We start from the raw sequence: 16,943 nt of genomic DNA on the forward strand, positions 1-16,943 counted from the left end.
TTCCAATTTTTTTTTTTTTGTAAGTACACAAGAAGCTTGGACAGAAAAAAAAATATTTTTTTCTTTCTTTCTCTTTTCTCCCATTTCTTTTTCTTTTCTTTTTTTTTTTTGGTAGCAGGAGAAATTTTTTTTTTCTCTCCGTTCCTTACCTTTTTTTTTTTTTGTTTTTTGTTTTTGCCATTTTTTTTGCCTTATAGAATTTAAGGCTTTCTTTAAAAGCGTAAGTGTTATTCGATTTCGTTGTTTGTTGCTGGTAAAAAAAATTTTTTCAATTTTTTTTTTTTGACCTCGTGGATTTTTACGAATATTGACATGGATTTTTTTTTAGCAAGGAAGTTCTTACTTGGTTAAAACAATGTCGCAAGATGAGGCATCTGAATTTGTTGCGTACTTGACTCAATTGTTGGTACAAATCACTCAGCCAGATAATAACTTGATTAAAGAAGCATCAAGCAAATTACAGAAAATAGTTTTCCCTCACAAGCTTGCGGTTCCTGGTCTTATTCAAGTTGTTCAACAAAATCCATCCGAACAAATTCGGCAATTGGCTGCCATTGAAGTTCGCAAGCTAATCCCGGTCCGATGGGAAAATGACGTGGCTGAGCCGGTTAAGAATCATATCCGGCCATCATTATTAGAATCAACTCTGCAAGAGTCATCACCTCTTGTTAAGCATGCTTGCGCTCGAGTGATCACTGAGATTGCCACGATTGATTTATCTGAGGGCTTATGGAACGAATTGCCCCCCTTTCTTCATAATGCTGCCACGTCTTCTAATGCTAATGATCGAGAACTGGCCGTGTATGTTCTTTTTACTTTGCTGGAATCGATTGAGAGCACGTTTTTGAAGAAAATTCCCGAGTTGTTTGCCTTATTTTCTCAAACCATCGTTGATCCGGAAAGCCAGACTGTGCGGCTTAACACCGTGTTGGCGTTAGGCAAGATTGGAGAAGTTCTTGATTCTGCTACTGATGACGATAATGTTAAATCGTTTCGACAATTTTTACCTGGCATTATCAACGTGTTAAAGCAGGTTATTGAAAGTGATGACGAAAAAGCTGCTGGCCAGATATTTGAAGTCCTGCAAACTTTACTTTTTAGTGATTCTGGATTGTTGTCAAAGAATTTGGGTGATCTTGCACAGTTCATGTTGCAACTTGCCAAGGAAACTAGCGTTGATGCGGCGTACCGTGCGCTTGCGATTCAGTTATTAAATAACATGGTTCGGTACAGGAAGACCAAGGTGCAGTCATTAAAGATTGGCCCTGAACTTACCAACACGGCTTTACGGATCGCAAGTGAGAATCCTGGTAGTTTAGAAGAGGATGAAGAAGATGACGAAGATCCATCTAAACTGGCGTTTCAATTGATTGGCATTCTGTCGGTCAGCTTGCCGCCATCACAATGCATGAACATTCTTCTTACTGCTATTCCCGCGCTTGTGTCATCACAAAATGCTAACGAGCGAAGTGCCGGCTTGCTTGCTCTTGGAATTGCTGTTGAAGGCGCTCCAGAATTTGTAACCACGCAAATCAAACTTGTCTTGCAACTTGTTCTTCAGGGATTCCGTGATGACACGCTCGAAGTACGAGCTTCTGCGCTTCTTGCCCTTGCCCAGCTTGCCGATGAATTGCAAGAATCCATCAGTAAGGAGCATGAGTTGTTGTTGCCGATCGTTTTGAACATGATGGAAACCCCGAATTTGAAGGTTGGCAAGTCGGCATGCACTGCGTTGGATGCCATCGTCGAGAGCATGGACAAAGATGTGATCGTGCCATATTTGCCGTCACTTATGACTCGGTTGATTGAATTATTAAACCGTCCGGCTGGTGATGTTTCTCTTAAGGGTGCCATAATTGCTGCTATCGGCTCAGCCGCGCATGCGTCCAAGGATGGGTTTATTCCTTATTACAGTACCACGATTCGATCATTTGAACCTTTCCTGGCATTGACGGAAGGTGAAAAAGAATTAGACGTCAAGGGCATGGCGTTTGATTCTCTGGGAGCTATTGCAAGCTCAGTCGGCAAGGACGCGTTTAGCGAATTTGCTGGGCCAATCGTCAACGCTGCTTATCAGGCTCTTCAAACCACTCATAACCGATTGCGGGAATGTGCGTTTATTTTGTTTGGTGTTTTGGCTAAGGTGTACGGACCTGACTTTGCGCCATTTTTGCCACAAATCATGCCAGAAGTTTACAAAACTTTGCAATCTGATGAAAGCGGAGATTTTGGTAATGATGATGAAGACGACATTGATATTGGAGATGCTGGTGATGACGACATTTGGCAAAACTTAACAGTGAACACTTCCATGGCCATGGAGAAAGAAGTCGTGGCCGAGACTGTTGGTGACTTGGTATCCGGCACGAAGCAGGCTTTTCTGCCATACATGGAAGAAACTGCAAATCTTCTCATTAATTGTTCAAGACATTTTTATGAGGGAATTCGCAAGGCTGCCATAAGTTCACTTTGGCGAGCGTTGGCCACCGTGTATGAAATCTCAAACCCACCAAAATGGCAGGCAGGCTTGCCAGTGAAAGTACCATTGGCCTCCACGGTCACTGATTTTGCGGCAATGGTTCGAACCGCGACTTTGGAAACTTTTGAAGAAGAAGATGAAAGGTAAGATTTTCTTTTTTTTTAAAAAAAAAAAAATAAGAAAAAGAAGACAAACGGGAACACCTTGTTTACAATGATGATAAAACAACTTCAATTTAACTCAGCTCACTCAGATGCACAAGTTGCAATTGCTGATAAGTATTATCTGATAAACTACGTTCAATCCGTGTTGGTCTTTATTTTATTTTATTTTATTTATTTTTTTTGGCTTTGGAATCATGTGGTTTCTAATATGAGATTAGGTCTACCGCTACTGTTATTTGTGATAATATTGCAGAAACCGTCAAGTTATGTGGTCCTGGAATTGTTGGTGATGATTTGGAAGGCATTGCCACGCAAATTCTCGCGGTTTTAAAGAAATCACATAGGTGTCAAATTTTAGAAGATGATCCTGAAGAGGAAGATTTAGAAGATGCGGCTGAATATGACGTGATGTTGATTGACTCAGCATTTGATGTTGTGGTTGCCCTGGCGGCTGCTTTTGGATCTGATTTTAATAGTTATTTCAGAACGTTTTCACCCATTATTCAAAAATTTTGTTCATCATCTAGTGAAGGTGAACGAAAATCAGGGGTTGGCGCACTGGCTGAAAGTGTTAACGGCTTGAAAACCGCGATTACTCCGTATACCGCACAACTTTTAAAATCTTTTAGTCATCGATTGTCGGATGAGAGTGGTGAAGTGCGAAGCAATGCTACTTATGGCTTTGGCTTACTTGCTGAATATTCACAATCCAAGCAAGACATTATTGCGGTTTACCCCAAGACGTTGCAACGTTTGCAACAATTGTTATCGATTGATGCTGAAAATCATAGGGCAATTGCAAACATTTGCGGATGCGTGGCTAGAATGCTTGCCGCACATTTGGATTCAAACATCCCGCTCGCAGATGTTTTACAGGCATTGTTTTATAACTTGCCTTTAAAGGATGGATTTGAAGAGAACGATCCTATTTTCAGATTGATTGTCAAACTTTATCAAGAGAGTAATCCGGTGATTCAGGGATTAACTGAGCAAGTTATTAAGATTTTGGATCATGTGTTTAGCAATGATACGCCAGACAGTCCGCAATTTGAATTTGATGAAAGTCGAGACAGTGTTAAGCAATTATTAAAATATATTGCTCAACAGTCCCCATCAGCAATTCAGTCTGAAGTTTTGCAAAAAATAATTCAGCAATAGAAAAAAAAAAAATTGGAGTAAAACATCACATGGCATCATTTTTATTATAAATATTTAAAAAATTGTTTGTATCTTGTATTTAAGGATGGCGTGGGTTTATCGGTCTTGTATAGTTATAAATAAAATAACGTTTTCAATATTTTTTACCTTTTTCAATCTTCGGTTTCGGGTTTAGTAGTAGCAAGGTGTGGCTTACTTGTGGCTCGTAATTGATTGATTGATGAATTATCAAATGATCAGTATGCACACTTTACAAAACAAATGCAAAACAATTAAAACCACATGGTACCGTTTCAGTATAAATTCTAATAAACGAGCAGAACAGAGAAATCATCCCTAGCATTGCCCAGGTTTGCCGTATTTAGTGCCAAGGCATCCTCGCCCTGAGAAAAGGAGGCAACTCGACTGAAGAAGAAATGCCCAATGAACCTACAAAATGCTGCTAAGAAAAGGCATCTGCATTCTGAAAGTCCCGCAGGCGTGCGTAGCAAGTAGGACGTCTCGAGCTGGTCGCCGGGTAAGATGTCGACGTGAATTCGTATCGTGGGATACAGTGTCAACCTGCCCTCGCGAACAGTGCAATGGGCGACCTATATATAATATAATGCCGAGTCATGGATATAACCGGTGCGTAGTTGAACTAACCGGTTGAGGCTAACACGACCACGGCCTCGGAGGAATGAGCAGCCCGGACGCTGTCCAACCTTGGTTTGCATGCAACCTTGAGGCCCCGGTTGATGTCGCGATAGCGGGCACCCGTATCAGCAGCAGCAGCAGTATCGCACCGAGACTGCCAGGCACACGTACGTTGACCACAGATATATATGCCAGATTAGATGTTTATATATAGACCATGTCATTGGAAATCTTACGGGCAAAAAGTAGCAACGGTACAAAACATGCGTCAAAACTGTTGCCATGGCAATCGTGCATGACAAATACAGGCAAATGATGTGAGGAGCATGCGTAATGACAAAGTCGAAGGACTAAAATAACCCCCCCCCGATACGGTGCATATAAATAATTTCCATTCCACATTTTACGAAAATGAATTGATTTTATTTTTTATACAATTCGTTTGATATTATATATCAATCAATCAATAAATAAATCAATCAATCAATCAATCAATCAATCAATCACGAAAATGACGAGTGCATCGACCACGGAGTTCAATCATGCCCAACTTCATAAGCTAAAGGGCGTTCAGATTGATGACGGCAGCATAACTCAATTTAGGGCAATTCAGTTTGCAACCATCCCCGGCAGGTTTCGTCAATCTGCTTTACTTGAAACTCTTCCAAAAGAGGATTTCACTCAATGGGGGTATATTAATCTTTCTTAAATTTTTCTTATTAATAATAATAATAATAATAATAATAATATTAATTAATAATTTTGTATTACAGTCCAGCAGCTCCTCAGCCTTTGCCAGACGCTCCACCACCAAGTGGCATTGGCAAGCCAGTCGATCCACCAAACACGATCGTGAGCGAATTTGAATGTTTGAATTTGACGATAACTTTGCCAACATCTGCACTTTCAAAAACTTCTCAACAAGATGAAAAGTTGCCGGTCCTGGTTTGGGTTCATGGTGGTGCATATCGGGTCGGGTATGGTGCCAATTCGGAACCACAAAACGCAAAAAGGCTGGTCAAACTTTCGTTGGAAATTGGCAAGCCCGTTATTGTGGTAGCTTTGCAATATCGATTGAACGTGTTTGGATTCCTCGGTGGCAAGCAAATTCAAGAATTCAATCGTAAACATAATGAACCCTACGGCAACTTTGCACTTCATGATTTGTTTGTCGGATTTGAATGGGTTCATAAATTCATTCCTGGATTCGGTGGTGATGCAAACAAAATCACCGCGTTTGGTCAAAGTGCAGGAGCCATTGCCATTGCCCAATTAGCTGTGTCCAACGGCAGTTCTGAACGGAAATTATTTAGGCAAGCGATTTTGCAATCTGGGTTTGCATCATTACTCGGACCATTCACTCCGGTTGAAGCTCAAACCGAATTTGATAAAATTGTTCGCTTGTTTGTGGGCGAAAATATTCCGGATGATGAAAAACTTGACAAGTTATTGGCCTTGCCTGCTGACGCGTTTGCCGATTCAAATCTTCCGCCAGCCTTGAATCGGTTGCCCTCCACTTCCCAGCCGGTTGTTGATGGAGACTTGTTTGATCAAGTCATCACGGTTGACAGGGCAATTAATCTTATTCATTCGCAAGATTGGTTGGATTCATTCATTGCTGGTGATTGCAAAAATGAAGGTTTTGCATTTGGAGGCGTCATTACCAACGCTGCCGATCAGGCTGGCTTCTTAAAACTTCGCGTTGCCGAATCATTTTCTACCGAGAACGCTGACCATTTTGAAGCGATCGCCAAAGCGTTTGGCGTGTCATCATTAATCACGAGTCCAGTTGTTGATAAGGAATCAGTCGAAGAATTGAAATCACTCGTATACTTGTATGGCTCAGTCATGTTCAACGCACAGAGTTATGCTAGCGTTCGTGATCCTAACAATGTGTTGCAAGGCAAGCCCAAAAAGGGATACTTGTATCATTTCGATAAGGAAAATCCGTTTCAGGAAGCAGTTTTCGCTGGCGTGTCACATCATGGCATTGATCATGTGTACCTGTTTGGCAATTTTTTGGAAAAGATCAAGCAATTGCCAAATGTCAAGGATGATCCTGTCGTTCTTAATCGCGAGATTACGGTTACCAAAAGTATTGCAACCAAATGGATCGAGTACAGTTATGGTATTGAACCATGGCCAATTGAAAAAGTTGGCGTGTTGTCCGAATCTGGAGATGGCAACTGGGAAATTATTTCTGATGATGAAGATAAAATCAAACATGGAAGATTCATCGATGCCTGGCTAACGCTTACTTCTACTCCGACTTCAAAAAATTAACTGTAAACAGCATAATCAGCATTTTCAATATGATAGACATACAAAATATATTTACACAAATGATAAATAAATATATAGAAAGAGGAATGCAAGAACAAATTAATCAATGTTCCCAACTTGATAAATAAACGCCTTTAGTTGCCCATTATTTCCCCCCTCCGTGACAAAATGAATTTAATTATGAAATATAATTGCAACCAGCAAATAACCAAAAAAACAAAAAAAATAAGTAAAATTATAAACTCATTTGTTGTTCTTCTTCTTGTTCTTCTTCTTGTTCTTCTTGTTCTTCTTGTTCTTCTTCCGCTTCATCCTCATCTGCAGATTCTAAATCTTCAAAAAGTAATCTATACCGTCGCGCTGCATCTTCAGAATATAGTTCTTCCTCATCAACAAGATTAAACGGTCCCCCACCAAAATACGATAACGCGACCGGCAAAAAAATTAAGCCATGAGCAGCAGCAACAATGACCAATGTCAACCACATTCTAAAATAATAAATTTCAAAAATTTTTGACCGAGTGAATGCTAATACTGAAACCCCGATAAGCTTGGTAAACGTAATTCCACTTAATACCTATAAAATGTGTTAGAAAAAAAAAAAAAAAGAACTTGCAAATCCAAAACATACCGAACCACCAACGCTAGCCAAGGCTGCCCATACGCGTTCGTTCTTGCCTCTCATCCTTGACCTGCCTAAATCCAACACATCCTTGTTCGGTACCATAAACGCTCGTGAAATGTGACTGCAAAATTCAACACCAATTCCAACACAGATAACAAGATTAACCAAGCTAACTGCATTTAATCCGATACCCCAAATCGTCATGACTCCCATAATATCCACCACGATCATGCCAACCGTCGCGGTCACGACTAATCCGGTCCTGAACGAACCCAAAAATATTGATGACAGTGTCAGCGTGGAAGCTAATGCCAACGATATTAATAAAATTGTCAATCTGAATATGGTAAGATATTGATCAAAAAAAATATAAAACGGCGAATATGCAAACACTTCCGCCCCACTTGATTCAGACACGTCGCTTGCTATTCTTTTTGCTGCCGAGTAAGCATCTATAAAATCTTCGGTCGATCTTAATGGCGTATGAAAAGTTCGAAAGCTCGAGGCCTTTATTGTAGTTCTTTCATAATCTGGTACGACAGCATTGGAATACGGCGCCTTGCCACCCAGTGGACAAGGATCTGACGGTGAATCAATCCAAAATGAAAAAAATTTCATAAATTCTTGACCTTGCGGCAAGCCATTTAATGTTATATTCCATGCCGGATCCTTGTTCGCATAGCAAACATCACATTGCCAATCTCTAGCATTCGGTGCACACATCTGATCCGTTGAACCTTTCTTAAACCGGCAACATTCATCAAGGTTAGGATTTAGCCAGTGGAAAAAATCATCGATCCAACTAGCAGCTGGTTCAGCTATGAATGAAACCTCGGGTCGCTTCCGTTCTTGTTCCAGTATGTTGAGTAATGAAAAGTCTTCGCATGTCGAAAACCTGCCGCAGATGGTCTTTTGTTCAGCCCGTTCAGTAAAATTTCGTTCTCTGGTAACAAAATATACTGGTGGACCAGAATCAAAGTACTCATAAAAATCATTAAAATAATCAATCAAATATGAATCATTTGGAATGGCAATTCGTTGATCCAATCCGATCTTAATTTTAGGAACTAGTGCCAATGCAAGAGCAAATATGCCAATAAATAATGAGAATATGACAGCTTTCTTTTCTTTTTTCAAAATTGCCGGTGCGTATCGAAACTTGATAAACCTTGTCAACCAACCGTCTTCCGCAATGTTACGTTGCTGCTGCTGTTGTTGTTGCAATGACTTTGAGATTTGCAAAAATGGTAAGCAATCGACTTTATTATCTTCCGTTCGCTTTTGATCTAACGTCAACACTGAGATGAACATTGTGACTTGTAACAAAGCATCAAGGAAAACAGCACCAGCGGCATATATTGCAAAATTTCTGACCGCCGGCATGGCGACAATGGCTCCCAGCGCAAAAGCAATTGTCTCGCACGATGCCGAAAGTAATATGCTCGGTCCCATTCGTCCAAGCGCTCGAGCAATCCGATGTTCAACCGGCTCGGCTTGGTATTTCTCATTCACTAATTCAAGTTCGTGTGAAAGTAAAAAAATGTTATCGACTCCGACTGCCAATACCAAAAATGGAATAACCTCGGCAATGATAAGCGTAACCTTAACTCCCAATATTGAGAAAAATCCAATAGATGCCGACACGGAAAACAAAACAATAAGCAAGCCCACTAATCCGAGGGTCACTTTGGATTGCACCAAAATCTGTTTGCCTGACTTCCATGAAATTTTTCCCAGTGCCCATGATACATAGATAAACATGCAAGCGTACGAGGACACGACAATTTTTGCGTCGGTGTTGGTGGATTTATTTAATTCCTTTTCTAACGATATTTCAGTAGAAAAGCTAAGCCTTAATCCTCTATCTCGTGCTTGTTGTTGCACGTCCAACATGTAACTTTCAAGTAATGCTTCCCATTCCATAACATGACTAATGTATACTGAATTTTCTTCCGCATTATTGACCACCCAGGACACAATTATTGCTCGCGCGTCTGAGTAGTCTGAATCTTCGTCTACTCCACCCAAAATCATGGACGGCTTCAGAGGCTGTTGGAAAGGTGGTAAGCAATTAACCGGGTTTGATGTGCATGTTGACAGCTGATCTCGCCAAAGGTTTTTATCCACGTTATTAATGTCGCCTCCAAAATACTGGGTAACGGATTGGATAACGCAAGCTTCATCGGTAGGCTTCAGACAGACATCATCGAAAGTAGTTTCATAAATTGGAGACACAATAGCTGAAACGTTAGATTCAACTTCAAACCACCATTTTAAGGTCTCGTAGTTTAGCAGCGGCCCGTCGTCGTTAACCAAGAAAGCCTGTTCGGCTCGATAAAATGGGCCGAAATTTTCGTCGTAAAATAGTTTTTCTTGATATGTAGACGATCCAGGACTAACCCATAATCGCACAGGGTTTGTCTCAATCGAAAAATGAAACCAGCCTAACGATAATATCGCGACAAAGAATAATGATAACCCGATTACTAAACCAGGAAATTGGGCGCAAAATAAGCCAATTGTTGTGAGCTTTGATTGTAAAAAAGTATTAAGACTATACGTCCTAAACGATGGTCGCTCGACTAATTCTGCGGTTGCCACAATGTCACCTTCTTCTTCATCTTCAGATGCACCCCCGCGATCATTCAAAAGTCGTAACCGCTCTGGCTTATAAAAAGGCCCACGATTAAACGTTAACACAGACTTGTAAGCTAAAATAAAAACTACTAAAGATGCCGTGTACACTAGAATCACGCTGATTGAGAAACACGGCAATGCGCCTATATGGCATTTCCTTTCTGTGCTTGCAGGTGGTAAAGTTGGACAAGCATCAGTGCAGTCAACACAAGCACATTTATATCTCTCATCAGGATCTGAACATAACTTTGTATCAAATTCAGCTCTCTTGATTTCATTTGGTGTTTCCTGCCATGGAAAGTTTATCTGAAACGGTGAGCCTCCCAGCAGTGGTTTCTCATCACCCAAAAATTTCAAAAATCCTTCATAGTCTTCAGCTCCTCCACCAATCAAGTCCATGACGTATCCATTTGTAGCTGAAAACTTGACTTCTTTGCAAGAATCGTAAAATTCTGAAGCAACGCCATCATCAACGAAGTATGAGAGTTCCGTCACAATGTCATTCCCAGAAGTCGATTTTCCAACATTCGTGATGTTGACAAATTGAGATTGATTGGGCGAGCATGTGAATGTGCAAAAGAATTGCACAAAATTGTATTGACAAGCAGGGCATGATGAAATCAACGTCTCGGCTTTCTTGAGATTCGTTCGCAAATTATCCAACTAAAACAAGAAGTTTTTAGCAATAGAAACAAAATGATTTGCTAAAGATTACCTGTTTACTGTCGCAGCAAACGTCTGAATCAGCCCAAGAGGTTCCGCAAATCTCCACAAGATTGTTCCTGGTGACAGTGTCCGGTGTAACGGCATCTGTATTGTACGGACACGGCAGCTCAGCACCGAAAAATGATTTCTTCCCACACTAACTGTTTATTAACAACTTGATTAAATTTTGCAACCTGAAAATCAATCTTACGTTCTGGTACATGGCACAAGTGCCGGGCTGGTGCAAGTTAGTGATGGCTGCCCCGCATAGTTGCATTAGCGTCGTCGCGACCAGTAAAACGGTGGCAAATAGTAGCATTGTGCGTTTTTTACCATCAGATTACCAAAAACTATTTCAATTGTCAGAAGCTTGGAATATGTGGTAAAGTAAGCCGTGTTCTACGAATTTTGACCGATTAAGATAACGGCGGAGCATTTATATAAATTAGGTCATCGGTGATCTCCAGCGCGGCTTAACCATATTGGATCAAGTATACAAATACATAACTACCAATAAAATGAATAATTTAATTAAATTGATTGTGAATTTCAAAAAAAAAAACCATCAAGCTTATGTTCTGCAGACAATCATTGATAAAAATAATATTAACCGTCAATTCGAGGTTTGACGTATAAATAAAAGATGCCAACCACGACCATTTATTCTTCAACACGTCGTATGCTTCCACGGAAGATTCCAAGACATTAAACGGCGGAAAAGTGTTTGTAAATGTCTCTCGTTGAATGGAATAAGAATGTGTGCGTTCTTTTCCTTTGCTATCCATAGAACTAGACCGTGGTGTATATTCATATTCGTTTAGCGCTTTTGCTTCAGCTCTTCATTTGACGGCGACCAAAGAACTCGCCCTTGACCACTGCATCGTCCGTTGCTTTTAAAATTTCCAAGCACTGCTTAAAATAAACTGACCGCAAAGTGTAATACAACTTTTGAACATCTGGATCCATTTTCAATATCGTAGTTGCGTAATCTTGTAGTCGGTCAACTTCTTCACGTGCAAGCTTATGATTCGAATTAACAGCAGCTCTGGCAATCGAGCTGATAAATGTCATTGCAGCATTCTCATTGTGATCGTCTACAGATGCTCTAGATAATCCAGATATTGGCCGCTCTTCGTCTTTTTGATATGGCATGCAGCTGGCTACTAATAGCTCTCTTGGATTAAATTGTCTATAGCACGGTCGTCCATAAATAACATTATCTTGGTCCTGATATTTGGTCCATCTCCGAAACAAATCAAACCCAACCGTGCTAGCAATATCCAGTTCGTTCACTTGCTTACTCAACTCGACATTTAAAGAACGAATCAGTGGGAGCTCTGGGGATTCAGATTGTCTCAAACTTCGAAACAGTGATTGAGTGAGTTCGTTCGCTTTCCAAAGAACTCGTGATTGCCTCATAAAAAAAACCAAAACACCTTAGTTTCCGAAGTAATTGCACACATTGTCACTGTGGGGTTGAGGAATCTCCGCATATCTGCATACTACATTGCGGCACTTGCGTCAACTTGTGTAGAAAGCTAACAAACATCCAATCGTAGATTTATTCTTCATTTGCTCGAACCTTTTACTTTTCTTGTTCCCACAATTTGCACGACTAGCTTTTTGTTTCTCTTGTATTTATTTGTTAACTATTTGGGGTGTTTTTTTTAAAATTTGCTCTACCGTGTTTTAGTTAGAAAATGGATAGGCGAGAACTTGAGGAATATAAGTTCCAGCTCGCATCCGTTGTTGAGTCTTTAGAGTCGGACCCACAGAATGAATCCCTTCTTACGTTGAAAGCAGAACTGACCGATTTGATAGCACTATTAATGGATGCGTTTGGCGACGTCGATAAACCCTCTGGCTCTAATACATCTACAAACCGGCATTCAAAACAGCATCTTCAATCATCTCACAACGACAGAACTGCTTCCAAAACCCCGATCAGGACCATATCACCAATAACTCCGTCATCGAGAAGTTCGGCTTCAGCTTCTCCGACATCTAGACCGCCACCACCACCTTCACGTCCATCGAGATCTAGCGTGCCGCCGCCACCACCTGCACACAATAGCGCGCACCCGCCGCCTCCACCGCCGCCTCCTTCCTATACTTCCGAATCGTATCAAACTGGAGGGATTGTTTTAGCTAGATGGTTATCTGGCGATAAGCAATATCACAAAGCAAGGATAACAGGTATTACGGGTTCATCTTCTCAACCCATGTTTACGGTTAAATTCTTTGACCATGCATCGTCTGATACTATGCCAAAGAGTTGTATACGACCCTATGTAAATGAACTTAAGCGCAAAGTACCGGAACCATCAGCGGTTAGTGTCTTATCTACTGAACCGGCGTTAAAGCCGCCAAAAGAAAATAAGAAAGCTGCTTTGGACGCGAGTAAAAATAAGTGGCAACAGTTTGCAAATAAAGGTACATTTGCGATTTTGATAAAAAAATTTCCTGAAACTTCTAATAAATTTTTTTTTCTTCAATAGGACTCAAAACGTCAAAGTTTTCCAAAGCCAAAAGACCTGGTGAAAGCTCGATGTTTAAATCTCCCGATGAAGTCAACGGGCGAGTTGGGTTTGTCAATTCTGGCAAGCCTATGACTAAAGATATCAAACGATCAAAACATATCTACAAATACGATGAAAAAGGTGGCGCTGATTAACCAAAATTTGGCGATTTATTTGCTTGTATACTAGCTCACGTTTGTATTAAAAATTTTTTATACAAAACATGAATGTTGCTAATATGTTTATTTTTCCAAGTAGCTCTTATATGGCCCATATTTACATATATTTCCTGACTCCAATTTCCAAACAAAAATAAATAAAAAAGTTTATCCCAATTCAAAATTTTTTTAAACGCCTGCTAATTTCCTATTTCGTTTAAGAAGTTTCTGAAATTTTTTGAAAGAAGCATCAGAATCCTTCTTTGCACTTATCCAAAGCTTTTCCAGTTCTTCTAAACTGATGTTTTTCTTTAACTGTTTTTTCATGTATTGTTCTGCTTCTTGAATGCTAACCTCTGAAAATTCGAAATGACTATTAGACAATCCACCAACAAAATTGAAAAATTCAACTTTGTCAATATCAAAAAGTGAAAGCACGTCCTTAACCATCGAAGCAACGTCAACTTTTGATATACTACTTTCAGTTGGTACTTCTTGCTGAACTTCGCTGCTGGTCAGCGGTTGCGTGGAGGAGTGTGTCATTTCGTTTCCTGAACCAATCTCTTCTACTTGCGAGACTATCTCTGCTGATTTTGCTGATCTAATAGGTTCGCAACCTTCCTTACGTTGTTGTTGCTGCAGCTGAAGTTTACGCAGCTTCTTTTTCTGGCGTCTTGACAAGGCGCCTTGCTGATCAACTAATGACTCGGTATTGTCATCAAATCCGCTATCCTGTTCTGATTTATCTGCATATAGTAAATCCACCAAATTTTCGCTGTCATCGTTAATCTTAAGTTTTGGTTTAATATTCCCTTCATCTGTGCTGTCGTCAACTAAATCAGGATGGCGTGCGTCTGTGATGCCAACCGAACTTTTTAACGACTCGATTTCATTTGACTGAGCAGCAAAAACAGAATTACCATCACTCAACGGCGTTCCTGTTCGCTTTAAGTATTGTTCGGCATCTGATCTGACTGAAGTCACAGATGGTGACCTCTCCAGTATCTTATTCATGTTTATACCTGGCGGTAATTTGGTATTACTTGCTATTGATGCATATGAACTTGCAGGAGAAGAAACAGCAGATGAAAGTGTTTTTAATGTCGGTAATAGAGGCTTGTCATTAATAATTGCAGATGGAATTAAATTAGCCAACGATACATGATCATCAAACACGGGAGGCCTGGCAGCAGATGAATGATATTGCACAGGCGTGGATGCCTTTGACGTCGGCGTTTGTGACAAGGACCGAATATCATTCAGTGAAGGGAACTTGTCATCTGAAAAACGCAATTTAGGTTCAGAAATTGGTGCCTGAATGAAGTGTCCTAATATAATGTGTTAGTTTTTCTACTCCGACAAAGATGGAATTAATTTGCAATTGGGAACCAGGCTTGATATATATCATAAACAAATCATTTACATAAGAAACACGGAGGGAAACTGTTTGAAATCTAGCAAAAAAAAATCCACAAGAATGCCATTGATTTGAAAAGCTAAAAAAAAATAAAGTGGAGAAAACTATACAACTCTGCAACCATGAATCCATAAAAGAAAATAATTTGTAATTGAGACAACGAAGAATTTAAGTAAACAAGCCAGATTCCCCTCACCAAGCCTTACTATGACTATAATACACACCTTGAGTTTGTGGTTGTTGCAGGCGAGTGGAAGCTGAAAGCAAAGAATCATCAATTTCAGAATTCTGACCTTGTGACAAAGAGCATAAGTACATAAATCAAATCAAATAAAATAAAATAAAAATGGCAATCAAATTTTTTTAAATACCTTTTAGACGTCCTCCGGAGACAATCTGGGAAAACAAATCTTGGCCATCGCGGTTTGGGCCATTAAACAGGCCAGGTGGCGGAGTGCTTCCTGTTCTTAATCCAGAAGCTTGACCGCCTTGCATCACTTGCTGCTGTTCCAGAAGATGTTCAGAATTGTTAACCTTCTCCGGAAAGTTATGTCGCGATGCTTGGCGAGCCTGCGCAGAACTATTTTTATCGTCCTCTTGACCAAGGTTTTGTTTATTAATTAGTTCTTTATCACTGACAAAGCTAAACAGTGGCGGCATTGACTGGATACTAATCATGTCCTCCTTGGATAGAATTTGGCTTGAAAATGAGAATTTTATGGAGGACGAAGTTGAAAGTAGCTTGATTGCATTTTCAAACATTTGAAGTGTTGAATTTGTGACATGCAACTTCTCCAGCTTTGGAAAAATATCATCATTTTCCTGAGAATGAAAATCAAATGTTTGCCTACTCTCATGAGTTGATGTAGCACCCGATGGCCGAATTGGAGGTGGAACATTATTAGTAATATTTATCCGGACAGGCTTCGAGTTTTGAGTTGGAGGTGACGCTTTTGCAGCCCAAGAAGCCGTCGGTGGAAGAGCAGGAACATCGGCTTCGTGAATATTCTCGTCAACTGATCTTGCAGCAACTGCAGGTTGCTTTGTCGCTGAAGTATTTGATGCACGCGGAATACTTGGTTTCATTTCACCTTGCCGGGCAGCATGCTGTATTGTAGATAAATCTTGACGGGTATAAGAATCTGCCTCTTCTCCCGGCTCGTGTAAAAACATGCAGTTTGGATTCGGACAAGGTTGATTTCGCAGATATGAAGAACAATACTTTGTGGTTCCATAAGCCGCACGAAGCACTTTCCCATCGTTGACAGATCCATCAACAACGGCGATACATTTAGCAGCATCTTCTTTTTTGTAATACGTCACATAAACCCCAATGCCGCCGTTACCAGTAACCCCATTTCGACGATTAACAACTATTTTTTGAATCTTGCCGTACTGACCAAAAAATTGATCCCCTCGAAGAGTGTTGTGTAATTCTTCATGAGGTATGTGTGGATTCAGGCCGACCACATAAACAAGATTCTTTTGAATGACTCGCATACCAGACAAGTGCTTACGTGAAGCTTGTTCAATCTCCTTCCGTTCTCGTTCTTTCTGCTTTTTCTCCTTCTCTCGTCTTGTTTGCTTTTGGTGATCTTGACGCCACCTGTTGCAAAATTAACATTGAGCACACGCACGTGATAATGAGTTTATAATTTTTACTTACTCTTCCGCAGTAACGACCTTATATTCAACCGATTCGTCGTCGTACGGCCTTCTGCATCCAGGACATCTACCATTTAATTGAGGATTTTGTCTAATATTATTGTAGCAAAACTGGCAGACCTTTTAAGCGTAAGCTTGGATTTTATTAAAACAAAACAACTTGATCCTGATAAAACGTACTTGATATCCACAAGGACAAGGTTTAAACCCTTTATCTGATATATCAAATTCCTCGACGCAAAGCGGGCTACGCTAGTTAGCATCAACCAGACAAAACCGTCGAATGATGATGAATAATTACCAAACTTCCTCTTCGTCGTCTGATATAAAAGTATCCTGGGCTAATCGTGAAGACATTTTATTAACAAATTACAGCTTGCTCGGGCAAGTGTGATCTAGTAGCCAATATTGATATGTTGGATTTGCTTATTTGTTTATTGTGATTTTACACACCTGGTACAAACATAAAAAAGGACTTCGAGAAGGCTGGCGAAAAC

At 40.2% G+C, this 16,943-nt stretch overlaps 5 protein-coding genes across 5 annotated transcripts; 3 read left to right on the forward strand and 2 right to left on the reverse strand.

Moving 5' to 3' along the window:
• Positions 1 to 112: 112 nt before the first annotated feature.
• On the forward strand, positions 113 to 3,940 carry V1514DRAFT_331583 (armadillo-type protein). The gene is made up of 3 exons (XM_066927708.1): positions 113 to 220; positions 329 to 2,622; positions 2,862 to 3,940. Exons 2-3 carry the CDS (start codon positions 356 to 358, stop codon positions 3,799 to 3,801), a joined length of 3,207 nt encoding a protein of 1,068 aa, XP_066783191.1. The 5' UTR covers positions 113 to 220; positions 329 to 355; the 3' UTR covers positions 3,802 to 3,940.
• Positions 3,941 to 4,910: 970 nt separating this feature from the next.
• On the forward strand, positions 4,911 to 6,824 carry V1514DRAFT_294375 (Alpha/Beta hydrolase protein). Its single transcript, XM_066925392.1, has 2 exons — positions 4,911 to 5,127; positions 5,211 to 6,824. Exons 1-2 carry the CDS (start codon positions 4,949 to 4,951, stop codon positions 6,718 to 6,720), a joined length of 1,689 nt encoding a protein of 562 aa, XP_066783192.1. The 5' UTR covers positions 4,911 to 4,948; the 3' UTR covers positions 6,721 to 6,824.
• On the reverse strand, positions 6,661 to 11,086 carry V1514DRAFT_331589 (sterol-sensing domain of SREBP cleavage-activation-domain-containing protein). Its single transcript, XM_066927709.1, has 4 exons — positions 10,899 to 11,086; positions 10,698 to 10,844; positions 7,352 to 10,645; positions 6,661 to 7,297 (listed from the first exon to the last, which is right to left on the reverse strand). Exons 1-4 carry the CDS (start codon positions 11,004 to 11,006, stop codon positions 6,956 to 6,958), a joined length of 3,891 nt encoding a protein of 1,296 aa, XP_066783193.1. The 5' UTR covers positions 11,007 to 11,086; the 3' UTR covers positions 6,661 to 6,955.
• A 1,301-nt stretch (positions 11,087 to 12,387) lies between these two features.
• Positions 12,388 to 13,361, forward strand: V1514DRAFT_281168 (uncharacterized protein; the record flags this gene model as incomplete). Its single annotated transcript, XM_066925061.1, has 2 exons — positions 12,388 to 13,120; positions 13,186 to 13,361. The coding sequence occupies 2 exons, from the start codon at positions 12,388 to 12,390 to the stop codon at positions 13,359 to 13,361; spliced, it is 909 nt and encodes a 302-aa protein (XP_066783194.1).
• On the reverse strand, positions 13,184 to 16,901 carry V1514DRAFT_331597 (uncharacterized protein). Its single transcript, XM_066927710.1, has 6 exons — positions 16,748 to 16,901; positions 16,627 to 16,693; positions 16,448 to 16,566; positions 15,153 to 16,387; positions 15,006 to 15,074; positions 13,184 to 14,692 (listed from the first exon to the last, which is right to left on the reverse strand). The coding sequence occupies exons 1-6, from the start codon at positions 16,801 to 16,803 to the stop codon at positions 13,554 to 13,556; spliced, it is 2,685 nt and encodes an 894-aa protein (XP_066783195.1). The 5' UTR covers positions 16,804 to 16,901; the 3' UTR covers positions 13,184 to 13,553.
• Positions 16,902 to 16,943: the final 42 nt, after the last annotated feature.

The sequence above is a fragment of the Lipomyces japonicus genome, assembly GCF_038497905.1.
Source record: "Lipomyces japonicus strain CBS 7319 unplaced genomic scaffold V1514scaffold_21, whole genome shotgun sequence".
NCBI classification, from domain to species: Eukaryota; Fungi; Ascomycota; class Lipomycetes; order Lipomycetales; family Lipomycetaceae; genus Lipomyces; species Lipomyces japonicus.